Source organism: Rousettus aegyptiacus, unplaced genomic scaffold, assembly GCF_014176215.1.
Source record: "Rousettus aegyptiacus isolate mRouAeg1 unplaced genomic scaffold, mRouAeg1.p scaffold_m13_p_11, whole genome shotgun sequence".
NCBI classification, from domain to species: Eukaryota; Metazoa; Chordata; class Mammalia; order Chiroptera; family Pteropodidae; genus Rousettus; species Rousettus aegyptiacus.
Window position 1 is genome coordinate 47,006,673 of NW_023416286.1, and position 13,174 is coordinate 47,019,846.

General features: G+C 42.2%; 1 protein-coding gene across 3 annotated transcripts in view; it reads left to right on the plus strand.

The window, feature by feature from the left end:
* RASA3 (RAS p21 protein activator 3) overlaps window positions 1-13,174 on the plus strand; it is a 120,061-nt gene that overhangs the window by 31,373 nt on the left and 75,514 nt on the right. For all 3 annotated transcript variants that reach the window (XM_016151967.2, XM_016151966.2, XM_016151968.2), the window contains one exon: window positions 12,896-13,013. In XM_016151967.2, coding sequence (XP_016007453.1) covers window positions 12,937-13,013 — 77 coding nt within the window. In that variant the 5' untranslated portion in view covers window positions 12,896-12,936. The remainder of the gene's footprint in view (window positions 1-12,895; window positions 13,014-13,174) is intronic.

Consider the following 13,174-nt stretch of genomic DNA (forward strand, 5'->3'; position numbering starts at 1 on the left):
GTCTCTTGCAAGTTTGTTTATTCGCTTTTTAGTTTCTTCCTTATTTCAGCAAAGTTTAAAAAACATCCTGTGCTTAGGTGTGTCAATATGGTCTCATTTGAAATGGCCCACCGTTGTTTCAAGGCAGCCAGCTTGTAAACTTGGCAGTGTTTCTTGCTTAATTAGACCGATAGTGATGTTAAAAATAATTTTGGAGTTTTAAGCAGCTCTTGAGCTCAGCAAAGAGAGCTCTCACATCCTGCGTGAGATGCTGGAGTGCCAAGGGCTGCTGGAAGCAGGGAGCTGACTACAGTTGGTGCCAGGTTTGAAACGGGAGGGAGGGGTCACTCAGCTGGTCTGAGGCGTGAGTCATACTGGGTACGCTCCATCCAAACATGTGGGTGGATCTGGGAATCTCGATGGTGTTTCCTCCCTGTGGTGGGAGACACTGTGCCGAGCTTTTCTCCTCTTGTGCATACAAGTCACAGCTAGGAGAACACCCCATAACCCATCAGAAATAATTTTGGCTTTTATTATTTTGTTTTTTAAATCCCTCCAAAGGTCCTGCCTCCATCCACCCGAATGCTTTCCAGCCGCCTGTCTCTTCCTGCCAGCCTCAGTTACAAGGGAGCCTGCATTTCGGAACGTTTCATGGGATTTCATCTTTCTCTGGCTCTAAGTCAGCCTCCACCTCACTTGCCCTTCCTGCATCTCCTTCATCCCTTGCAGTGGGATCACCCCAAACCTCTCATCTTCTGTGAAGCCTTCACTTTCCAGTCAGAACTAGCTCTCGCCACACCTTTCTGTGCCCAGTCTGCAGTCATCAACAGCAGTTTCCACCCTGCACATGTATAGTTAACCTTCAGGTCCTCGGGCAGGGGCTTGGGGCTCCTGTGAGTATCCTTCCAGCCCCAGACCCCAGCCATACTGACACCCGGGTGTCACTAGTGCATGACACAGATACCTGCTCAGCCACCTGGCTCTTCCTAAAATTGTCCCTATGATAATTTTCTTCATTTTTCAGGTGCTTGCTTCTAGCAGTGAAGCTGTTATGAACATTCATGTACGCATTTTTGTTTGAACACCTGTTTTCAGTTCTTTTGAGTATACGCCTAGAGGTGGAATTGCTGTGTCATGTGGTAGCTCCATGTTAAGTTTCTGAGGAACTGCAAAACTTTTCTACCGTAGCTGCAATATATTCCTCCCAGCAATGTACGAGCATCCCATTTTCTCTATGTCCTCACTAACACTTGTTATCTTCCTTTAACAAACATTCTGACTGTCCTCATGGTATGAAATGGTATCTCATTGTGGTTTTGAGTTTCCCTAACGACACATGACGTTGAGCATTTTTCATGTGCTTGTTGGCAATTTCTTTATCTTTGGAGAAATGTGTATAAGGTCCTTTTGGATTGGGTCATTTATCTTTGTGTTGTTAAGTCGTAGGAGCTCTTTATATATTTTGGATCTAAGAACACTTAGCAGATGTGCAGCTTGCAAATATCTTATCCTTGTCTTTTGGTAAACATCTTATACAGCCTTCGTTTTGCCTCAGATCTTTGTTCTCACACCTTGAGAGTCATCATCTGTTTCAGTTTATATCATGGTGCTTCTCCTATTGATCATCGTAGAAAAGGAGTTAGCCAGCCTTGGTGATCATGGCCTGAAGGGAGGGCACTGTTCTAAGTTCTGGAAGTCATGGGCACCTTGCTGAGGAAGTTGCTACTAGCTCAGCGTGCCCCCTCCCCTGGGGCTTTGCCACTTTTGTGGTGATTGGGTCCCTCTTGTTTGTCCATTTCTGACGGTCACCTCACTTCTGGCTGCTGAGAGCAAGGAAGAGAAGGAAGAGATTTCATTGGTTTATTATGAGGGAACAGCCTCTCTACTTTCTGCAAATGAAAGTTAGAGTATTGGTAGGGTTTCAGTAAATGCCAGCCTTACTTACAGAGGAGCAATTATACACATGTATCTTCATAGATGCCACACCTGCCCATACATGCCTAGTAATAGGTTCATTACACACAAGCATCTTCACAGATGTTACACTTACTACACATAAACTCATGTGAGCAAATAGCCTTGCATTAAGCTGGCCATGTCATAACTGCCTTCACTCTTGGGGAACCACCCCACCCCCTCACCCCAGCCCCAGAAGAGTCAAAGACAGCCCTGACTACAAAATATGAACTGCTTGTAAAACCGAGCCTGTTACGTAGTTAGCCAATTGAAAAGATAATAAATTATATATGAGAATTTCAAGCTTTGGTCAGGAAGGCCTCTCAAGAGTTCCTTCAGTCCCAGAATAGTATGTGAAAGACAGCTAATTCTGTGTGAGGTCTTGTTTTAGTCATGAACCTGGAATATTCCACAGTGTATCTGAAAGTATTTAGGCAGCTTCCTTTTCAGGTCAGATGTGAATGAACAAAGAAAAACCATCCATTGAAAATTCTTTCCAGAACTTGTGTTTTGCACCAGAGGTATTAATGTCAGGCTCTGATTTTGTAGGGGAAAGAACAGTTTTTCTAATCTTTTGTTAACATCTAAGAAATTTCATTTCTCAAGTTCAAGCCAGGACTCTTTCAGAGAATGGTGTGGAAAAAAGAAAGTAAAGCAAAAATAGTACCAAAATATACAGGGCGGAAAAGAGCAGGGTGAAATTGTATGTTGATTGTTTCTAAAAAATAAACCTAGATCTTGAAAGAGAAGATTCTCTTTCCACCACAAATTGGTTGTCTTTGGCCAGGTTAGGTGTCTTTATTTTATGTATCAAGACCAGTCAGTGGGCTTACAGCCCAGTACACATAATGACTTTCCCCACATTTGATATTTTCTAGATTGTCTTCCTTCCTTGACTTCAAATAATACCAAATGCAAACTGTGAAGAATTGTTGTTGTTGGAATCCAGAAACCTGCACTGTGGCAGTGACAGCCGGTCCTTATGCTGGTCAGGGTTTAAGGTCACCTGCACTAGGGAAGACTCTGGTTGAAAGGTTGAGAGACCCTTGCAGCGTCTGGGCTGCCCAGGGTGCCACGGTGTCTGGCCAAGCCGAGGTCTCAGCCTCTTAAGTCTGTACACGACTGAATATTTTAGAGTTAGAAGTGGTGGATCCAGACACAGTTGGAAAAATCAGAATTTGACAGCGAAGATGATTTCAGTTCCCCTAAACTTTGTTTCCATGGATTCCATTACAGTGGTTTGTGCACAGCCAGCTCTGTCAAGGCTGATTTGTGGGGCCCTTGTCTTATGGAGGATAGAGGAGGGAACAGCTGTGCAGGTGTTCTGGGCATGGCTTTCACTCCCAAATAAATGGAGCAAAATCAGATCCTTCAAAAAGAATCCTTTGTCATAAATGGAGTGTAAACACACACACACACACACACACACACACACACACACACCATTTTTCACCTCTTAGATAAGCAGTGATCCACAATTTTGGTAACTCAGTACTAGCAAGGATATAGGAAAACTGCATCTTCAACCATGGTGGTTGGAATGTAAATTACCACTATGGAGAACTGTTTGGCAATATGATAAATTTGTATGAAAATTACAAATTACCCGCTGTACCAGAAATTCTAATTCTAGGAGCTTATCATTTATCATACAGAAATAGAATCTCTTTGCAAGGTTTTATATTGCTGCATTCTCGGTAGTAGCAAAAGACTGAAAATAATCAAAGTACCCATCCTTAGGGAGGGTTAAATAAACTGTGGTGTATTCATTTAATTAAAAACTGTGCAGCCCTAAAAGAGTAGGAAGTTCTTAATGTACTGATAATCTCCTCACGGTGTGCATTATTAATACCAATTTTAATAAGGAATGGTTAGACTACTATATGTTGCCATTTATGTAATATATTAGCTTGTATTTGTTTACAAAACCATTAGGAGGAACAAGAAGCTCGTGCATTATTGCCCGTGAAGGAGGCTGCAGGATAGGACTGGTATTTGGACCATTTAATGTATTTAAAGGGCTCTTTCGAGTGGAATGATGCCTTAAAAATATGAGGGTATGTTAATTTGAGCCCTGAATTTGTATTTTTTCACACATAAGGACACTTGGACAAGCAAAGGTACATCCTCATGGCCCCCCGGAACAGTGACTCGGGCCAAATGAAAAAGGAATGAAACAAAGGGTGAGGTGGTGTAAGAAGCAGTAGTGTCTGGTTATGACACGAGAGAGGCCAGAACGCGTCAGGGACAAGAATTGGCCACACTGAATCTCAATGCTCAGAGAGCCTTCCAATAGGGCCCCCTGCAATAGTTGCATAATCTTATTGTTGTAAACGACCCTTTGCGGAGTCAAAAAATTTAGAATCAACTTATAAAGAAAATAGAATAAGTAAGACAGTCTTAAGTAAAGAACAGAATGAAATGATAAATACTTGACAGTGTGAAATAGTATAACAACAGCAAATGGGAGGTGAGGTGGGAGAGAGACATGGCCTTAAATTCTCCGTCTTCCATAGCAGAGACTCGATAAATGAGTTTAAGTTGAAATATCAGTGAGGCTGTCACCTAAATTTATACTGCTTGCCCAAAGAACTACGAAACAGAAATTAGTCAACAAGGCTATTTCTAGAGAGTGGGTCTATGGCTCGCTGCATGTGGGGCTATAGAGAGACTCTTAACTGTTTACTCTTGGACTCCTGTAGCTGGAAATTTTCTACCATGCATTACTGCTACTACTGAACAATAGCAATAAAAAAGATGTATATAAATAAAAAATTTAAAACTCTGAACCAGAGTTATATAGATCACGCGTATGGAATCTCTTTATTTTTCTCTAGAAAAGGGAACTGGCTTTCTTTTTTTTAACCACGACTCAGGGCCAGCTCTAGTGAGCTGAGAGGAAACAGATGGATTTCATTTTTGTGTGGTTACTACCTGAGCTTCCAGCAGAGATGCCCTCATAGTCACACATGCCTGCTTGTCAAGTCTGGCCCTCTCGTGTGAGGTCTTTTTCTCTCTGTGTTTTCAAAGCCAGTGCTCTAACTTGGGCAATATGAACTCAGAATCACTCATGCTGAGATTAGGGGCTGGGGAGGTTGCTTGTCTGGGATGCACCCAAAGTGATGCATCCCAAACCTGCCACTGTGCAGAAGGAATGTCCATCTGTGCTCTTCAGAGGCAGTGTAATTATCTGCCTGGATGTATGCCAAAAATATTTACCGTCTTAATAAAACTGACGCCACAATTTTGCCATCATAAGAAAAAAGAATTGAGACCAGGTATTTCTTTGATTCAAAGCAAAGGTATAATTGTAAAGACAGACAGTAATAAGTGTCAGTGAGGATGTGGAGAAATTGGAACCCTTGTGTACTGCTGGTGGGAATGTAAAATGGTACACCCACCATGGAAAAACAGTTTGGAAGTTCCTCAAACTGTTAAATACCGAGTTACCAATGGCTCCACAATTCTATTCCCACATGTATAACCAAGAGAATTCAGAACATACATTCATACAAAACCCTGTATACAAATATCATAGCAGCATTATCACAATCGCCAAAAGTTAGAAACAGCCCAAATATCCATCAGCTGAAAAATGGATAGGAGATCATGCTACATTCATACAATGGAATATTATTTAGCCACGAAAAGGAGGAAAGTCCTGACACATTTGGTTCAGTGCAGATGAACCTTGAAAACATTGTGCCGAGTAAAAGAAGTCAGACTCAAAAGGTCACATATTCTATGATTCTGTTTCTGTAAGTATCCAGAATAGAAAGTAGATTAGTGGTTGCCAGGGCCTGGGGGAAGGGGGAAATGGGTCCTGGTTTCTTTGAGAGGGGGGAATGAAAATATTCTAACCTCGATTGTGGTGATAGTTGCACCACCCTGTGTGAATAAAAAACCATTGAACTGTACACTTCAAATGAGTGAGTTTTATGGTATGCTGATCCTATCTCAATAAAACTGTTGAAAAAAGCAGAAATCAAAACATATACACAGACATACACACACAAGGAAACGTGTAATAACTCTATAGGAGAAAACGACAAGCTATGGGTGTGGCCATATAGGTCTGCCAGGCATTCAGCAGGTGTTAGCTCAGGTGTTCTCCCAGGTGTTGGCCAAGGGTTTCTCCAAGGTGATTTTCAAGGTGTTCACCCAGACGTTCTCCCAGGCATTCTGCCCTTTTTCTGGTTTTTTGGTCATACTCTTCTGGAGGCGGGGAGCACGAGGTGAAAAGCATTCTCAGTCTGAGGTTCTCTGTAGCCCGGAGGCATCCCCCAGACTGCATTTTCTGTTTTGCGTGGTCTGCACCTGTTGACACCTCGTGTTTACTGTCCAGGTGAACAGGGATTGATGTGGAGGCGGCCTCCCTGCTTGTGAGTCGCACTCCGAGAAGGCCCAGGGCCTGCCCAGGGAGAGCTTGTGTCCTCATCTTTGTAGTTTCCAGAGGTACTTACTCTTCCAGAAATTTCCATAATATTCTTACCTTAGCACTAAATGCCTGCATTGTTGATGCCCTGCTTACGCTTTTATGGTCTTAATAGCTATTAGCTAGGAAATGCAGTATTAGATGGAGAAAGGATTTTATAAGCACAGACACAAAATTTTAGTTTCCAAGGGATCGAAAATAATCATACAACGTAACATTTTAAAAATTAGAAGAAAGCTAGTGGTTTCTTTTTTCCTTTTTTTAACTTAATTTCATAGCTTTTATTTCAGGATTGAGTTATTGTCCAAGAACACTATTTTCATTTCTTGCTTAATTGGAAAAGCACAAGAGAATAGAGCATTCATTTTTCCCCCCATGGGAAAATGCCAGATTTTAAGTGAGAGAGCAACATTGGCTAATGTTTTGCGTGTTTTTTAGGTGCTGAATGATTTAATTCAATTTAAAATTGAAAATCTAAATAATTCTAGGAATGTACCATTGTCTATAAACCAATCAGAAAATGGAGAAAGGGATGATTTTCCACCTGGCATTCTTGGTTTCTTAGGGTTTTGGTTTTTTTATGGGAGTTTAAAATGCACTTTTCTTTAGAATTTTGAGGTTTCCTTTCCCCAACCCCAGGCCTGTCCTGGCAATTCTGATTATTTGGTGAAAGCAGAGAAACAATGAAGGTGCTCCACCAAATTTTAATGACTGTCCTGGCACATGGCTCTTCAAGGAAAGTTTGTACGCGTGACATTAACAGGACACCACATAGTGGAGCAGGGAGCACGGAAGAAGAGGGAGGAGGAGGAGGAGATGCTCCAAGGCGTGCAGACTGTTTGGAAGACTGAGGTGTTTGGGTGGGGACCATAGTTTCCAAAGTTGTGTGCGGTGTGGGAGGCAGATGGTCCCGGGGGGCCGGGTGGGTGGGTGCCAGATTTGCATTTTGTAATTGCAGAGGTGCCGCAGATCTTTGCCCCGAATGACCTCCTTCCCCACTGGCAGCCTGCCACAGGGCTGTCCATCCAGCCAGAAATCCCCGTTGTTCAAGGTGACCCCAGTCGCTGCTTGGATTGTGGGAGAAGATAGGAACTTTCAGGGCTGATAGACCAGCTCTCTGAAGAGCTGAGGCACAGGGTGGACGGAGTGAGGTGTGGCTGCAAGATGAGGTGTTAGGGGTGGACATGCCAGTTGGAATTTGTCTTGGACGTGTGAAGGTCTAGTCTTGAATCAAGTGGAGCAGCAGAAAGTGGCTCCTCTTTGGTTAGCACCCACCTTCTCTGCCGAGAACTCTTTCACGGGGTTTGTAATTCATATTGTGCCCTCACTTCTCCTGAGGGACAGAACAAGAAGAAGCCACATGAAGCATGTTTCTGCATCTTTTGTAAAATTGTCACGGGAGACATGCCCAGTCTATCATTTAATGTCTCCTGTGTAAGGCTTCCAGCAATGGAGTTGCTGTAGAAGGGTGTTTCTTCCTGAAGAGTTAGTATATTTCTTTTAAAAATAAATTATGAGAATTTTGTGTTCCACCATATTTCCATCTGTACTTTAGCTGCTAGGAAAATCAGAGCTCGATTGATCACTGAATCATGCATGTTAGAGTTGGGTAGATATAATTTTCTTTCCATATTTTAAGGTTTTAATTTCCATTTTAACAGCCTTATTTTATACTTGTCTCATATACTGTAACATGTTACCTATCATTTTTGGAAATTGGAGGAAATCCCAAATGGATGTAAGTAACTTCCTGTGCTGTACCCCCTGGGAGCAGAGGTCCTCTGTGTTTGCGGTGATGGCGGGGTGGTGCCCTGTGGGCTTCCAGGAAGCTCAGCATGGAGTTTCCCAGATTACTAAGTATTCAGTAAAGGAAGCTGTTTATAGCCTGATTTAGAAATTCAGTCTCATCTGGTTTTATGGAGTTTTGTGCTATTTAATATCAAGTGCTAAAATAGGAAGACAGCCAAAAATATATTCAAAGAAATAGAATATTTTAATCGTAAAACTGACCTCTATGGGGAAATAGACTTTTACGTTGTTACGATAAGCTGTATGGATCACCACAATTTGTAGACCCATTTGAGTGTTCTATATTATAATGACTAAAGGACAGCGTAAAGATGGGGAACGTTAGGAGCAGTGATTCTTTCGCATTTTCTGTTTTTATACGTGGAGGCCTCTGGGCCGAGCTAGGGTAGAGGGTGGGGCAGCACAGATTGCTCTTATGGGACTAATTAATGCTCATGGACCTGTTTATGCATTATTTAGCGAGGCTGACCTGTAATCAAATTGAAAACCGCCATACTTAACTAGGAAAGAACAAAGTCCAAAGCTGTGCAGATTGGGTTGATTCAAGCACATCTGGGAAGTACACCCCCGGGCATTTCTGTTGGCTTCAGGTCTAGGCTCACAGCTGGAAGAACAGTGGTTTGTCAGTTATAGCCCTTGACCTGATCCTCGCCCTTCCCTCCCAATGTCTCCTTCATTCCTTTCTCCATCCTTCTCTTCTCTGGGTTTGGTGATGGCTAGGTGCTGGAGGGCAGCAAACAGGATCAGATTCCCTCTCAGAGGTGACGTGGGCGTATAGGGCATTGTTTCCGAGAGTCTTTGAGGAAAGTTAGCCTTTCAAGATGGATGGGCGGGCGTCTTGACTTCTTTATCAGGGCTGAACCTAGAAGTGGCACAGAATCCTCTCATGGACCCTCCAATAAGATCAAGCTGGAGACCCAGCTACTCATGGGTTTGTGGTTTTCTGGTTGTGTTCACTGAGAACATGCACAGGAATTATTAGCAGTGGTGGCTCGGGAGGTGATGGCTTTCAGATCCTAACCTTTGTTTTCCTTACCCATTGCCTGATTCCTGTAATTAGAAATCAGGAGTTCCTGTTTCAGCGCTGTTTATGTTACTGTTTAAGTGCTGCCTTTTACTTCTGTTAGTAAATCAGGTGCTCAGAGATGGTTTCAGCTACCAAATTTGCTGTCTTTTATCACAGCTATTGATGAACAATAATGGTTGGTGAATAGTGTGAATTTTAGAGATGTGGTTAATAGGAGAAAGAGTCAAAAGAAAATGATTATTTGTTTGGTTCTTAGAATGAAACCAAAGTTGACTTTCCTCTACCTTGTAGTCATTCGTTCATCCATTCATTCAACAAATTATTAAGCGCCTACTGTGTACCAGGGCCGGCTTTACGTTCTTATGTAAATGTTTCCACTAAATTAGGAAAAAAATTGCTTTTTTTCTGAGAGAGACAAAAAGGCACCATAATATGTAGTTAGGAAGGGAAGCAACCTCTAGGTTTGGTATAAATAATCTGCATGGAAGAAACAAATCTGTTTTAAATATGATCGAGATGAAAGAACCCCTGAGAGCTGGGACGTCCACCCCCATTCTGCTGTGGAGCACCAAGCAAGAACTTGGAGTGACTCATTATTCTCGGTCCTTTCTTGGTCCAGGTGGGATCCCCAACTGTGAGGACCCTGAGCAGATGATGTGGCCCAGGGTGAGATGCTAGCCACTGCTCCCAACCCTCATGGTCTGACTGGTTTATTCATGTTGGCGCAGGTTGACCAGCTGGCTGTCTGGTGTTGCCATCGTCATAGCAACCGGGATGTTTCTATAACAGTCCAGATTGGGGGCCTGTGGGGTGGGAGGAATATGGATCAGACTGCATTCATACCGGCGCAAGATAACTCGGCATTTTCCCATTTTTAAGCGTCTGTTTTCAGAGTACTCTCTTCTTTCTCTTTCATCCTGACAGTCCCCACCTTGAAGATATGTCAGCTACTATTGCTTGTGTCCCGAAGCTCTGTGGAGAATAAACAGAAACAAAATCCCAGTTGTGTGTTTTCTACCAAGGACCATCTCCTTTAGACTTTCAATAAAGTATTTTTCCTCCTTTTAAGAAACACAGGAACTTGCAGCTAAATATCTCATTTGTTGCAAAAAAAATTTTAAAGGGAAATATGGTAAGTCCTAATTCACATCATAAACGTGACAGCTGGAAAGTCAACAAAGTCAGGCTGGCTGGTTTTGAGGTTACAGATTTGTGAATACTGCAGAAATGATCATTTCCAGAAACAGAACTGGGAGACTGAAAGCGCCCATTTCGGACTTGGCGAGTGTGCAGTGGCCATCCTTTCGTGTCAGCTCAGTGACCAGGAAACCTGCACCTGCTCCTCTTTGCACCTCCCACCTCCCCCTCCATCTCCGGAGAAGCCCACTGAGCCGCACCCTACCCTTCCCTGCCTGTGGGTTCATCACTTACCCTGCATGCATATGCATGTGCATATATGACCTTTCACATCTGCCAGAAGACTTCAGAGAATCTGCCTTATGACATTTAACAACTAACTTGAAGCCTGGCTCCGATTCAGATGCCTCTTACCAGATTGGCCATGTTTTCATTTGCTCAATTCATATAAAACTGGCACATTCTGGGATCATCTTGATGTATTTTAAGGATAGTAGGGGCTGTGAGAAAACATTTATTTGTTATCTCTTTTCCTTCAACTGATAGTCATTGATGATTCCTTGATGATTCCCAACAGAAAAAAAATGCTGGAATCTTTTGAATTAGGAGTCTTAGAGCTGACGGAGCCTTAGAAATTTCTTGCTTTTACAGTCGGGGTGACTGAGGCTATGTGCAGGAAATGACTACATGCACAGATTATTACTGGTGTTATTAGAAATCCTAAAAAACACTTTGGGGTATTAGAAATAAGATATATTGGCATAGAAAACATCCACCCGGTTATTGAATGACTTCTATTAACTTGCTGCCCTACTCCGTCTCAAGTAATAATAATGGAAAGTTAGAAAAGCTTCAAACAATTTTATCTCTGCACTTTGGAGGTTCCAGCATGCAAGTTTGTAAACAGACATCTTTTCAAATGAGCTAATGTTCCCATGTGAGTTATAATGTATGTTTTTGTTGAGGCTATGAAAAAGGTGTGGCCACACTGGGTAGCTTTGACACTGAGCAGTCCGCACTAAGCTCTGAAGATGTAGTTCTGGGCAACTTCTACTGTGGTTTTGGTTTGGTTTCTGTTTTTCTTTCTTTTTTTTTTTTTTCTTTACCATTTTTAATAAGAATGAGGTAGGTTGGCCCCATGAGTGGTATTAACAGGTGTTATCAGTGTGTTGTTTTTTGCATGGTAGAAGGTGCTCAGCATTGTCTTCCTAACACTGGGTTTGGTGCCTGTGGATACCAAAGGCCACACATCTTTAGAACCAATATGACTCAGAGGCAAGGAAGGCTCTCAGAGGCAAGAAACATGTTTGAGGTATTTCTTCCATGTAGTGGACTTCAGCTGGGCATCAGTTGTCCGAATTGAAAGCCACCTCTCATTCATACCTGCTCACGCCCAGTTCACAAGTAAACAAGGCTGTTTGGACCTGCCTTTCATGTTTGCTCTGAGCTTCTAGCAGAGGATGCTAGCAATTGTGGTTTTGATAACGATTTCTAGACAGACCCTGGGTCAAACAGGGAGTTATGATGTCGTGGGCATTTTTTGCAGGGCTGGCCAAGCACACTGGCTTTCTTGAAGTTTCCTCCTTTTTCTCCAAATGTGTTTTGATGCTTCGTCCGGCTTCTGTGTGGAGGAAGGGGTGTGTGTGTGTGTGTGTGTGTGTGTGTGTGTGTGTGTAGCAGGTCTCACTTTCTTGACTTTTCCTTAACTGGCTAATCAGTCTGTATTTTTAAAGAGCTGTAGTTAATAGTTTACTCTGGTTAATCAAGAATACTCCTTAATTATTGCCCCAACTTTGACCTACTACTATCGAATTAAACTCAAAGTAAAAAGGGACCCGGGAGGTGAAAGAATAAGCTAAAGGTGGTACATATATACAATGGAATATTGTTTAGCCTTGAAAAGGAAGGGAATTCTGACACATGCTACACAGCGTAGATAAACCTTGAGGACATTGATCTGAGTGAAATAAGCCGGGGACAGAAGGACAAATACTATCAGATTCTACTTCTTTGAGGTTTCTAGAGGAGTCAGATTCATAGAAACAGAAAGTAGAAGGGTGGTTGCCAGGGCCTGGAGGGGGAGAAAATGGGGAGTTGTTGTTTTGTGGGGACAGAGTTTTGTTTTGCAAGATGAAAAACTACTGGAAATTGGTTGCACAATGTACATATATTTAACTCCATTGAGCTGTACACTTAAAGATGGTTAAGATGATAAATTTTAATTCATACGTATCTTACCATAATTTAAATTATTAAAAAGTTAAAAGGACTGGTGTGAGTAAAACCAAAAAAATAATCCTAGTTCTTAGGTCCATGGACTTCTACTTTTAACCATTTGTTTTAGAGGTTGATGTGTATGCTATCTTGTTTCTTAACAGTACAAATGGTATTCTCATCAATATTTTGACTTGTGGTAACAAGAAAACCAAGACAAAAGTGAAAGCAGATACATTGCTATGAAATAAATCCATTATTTGGAAATGTGTCTGTAATTAGCAAGGGATGGAATAATTCTATGCTATGTTGATAATAAAGTCACACTTGCTTTTTAGGTGAAGCCAAAAATCTTCCCACTTACCCGGGGCCAAACAAGATGCGAGATTGCTATTGCACCGTGAACCTGGACCAAGAGGAGGTTTTCAGGACCAAAATCGTGGAGAAATCACTCTGGTAATGTCTACTTTTGCTTTGTTTAATACTGAAGTTTTCTTCTGTATGGAAAATAGCCTGAACACACGTCACGTTGCCATTTTCTGTGTTTGAGTGAGGATTAGGAAATATTCACACGGGCTCTGGCTTACAGGGCAGTTGTAGCCTGAGCTTCCATCCTT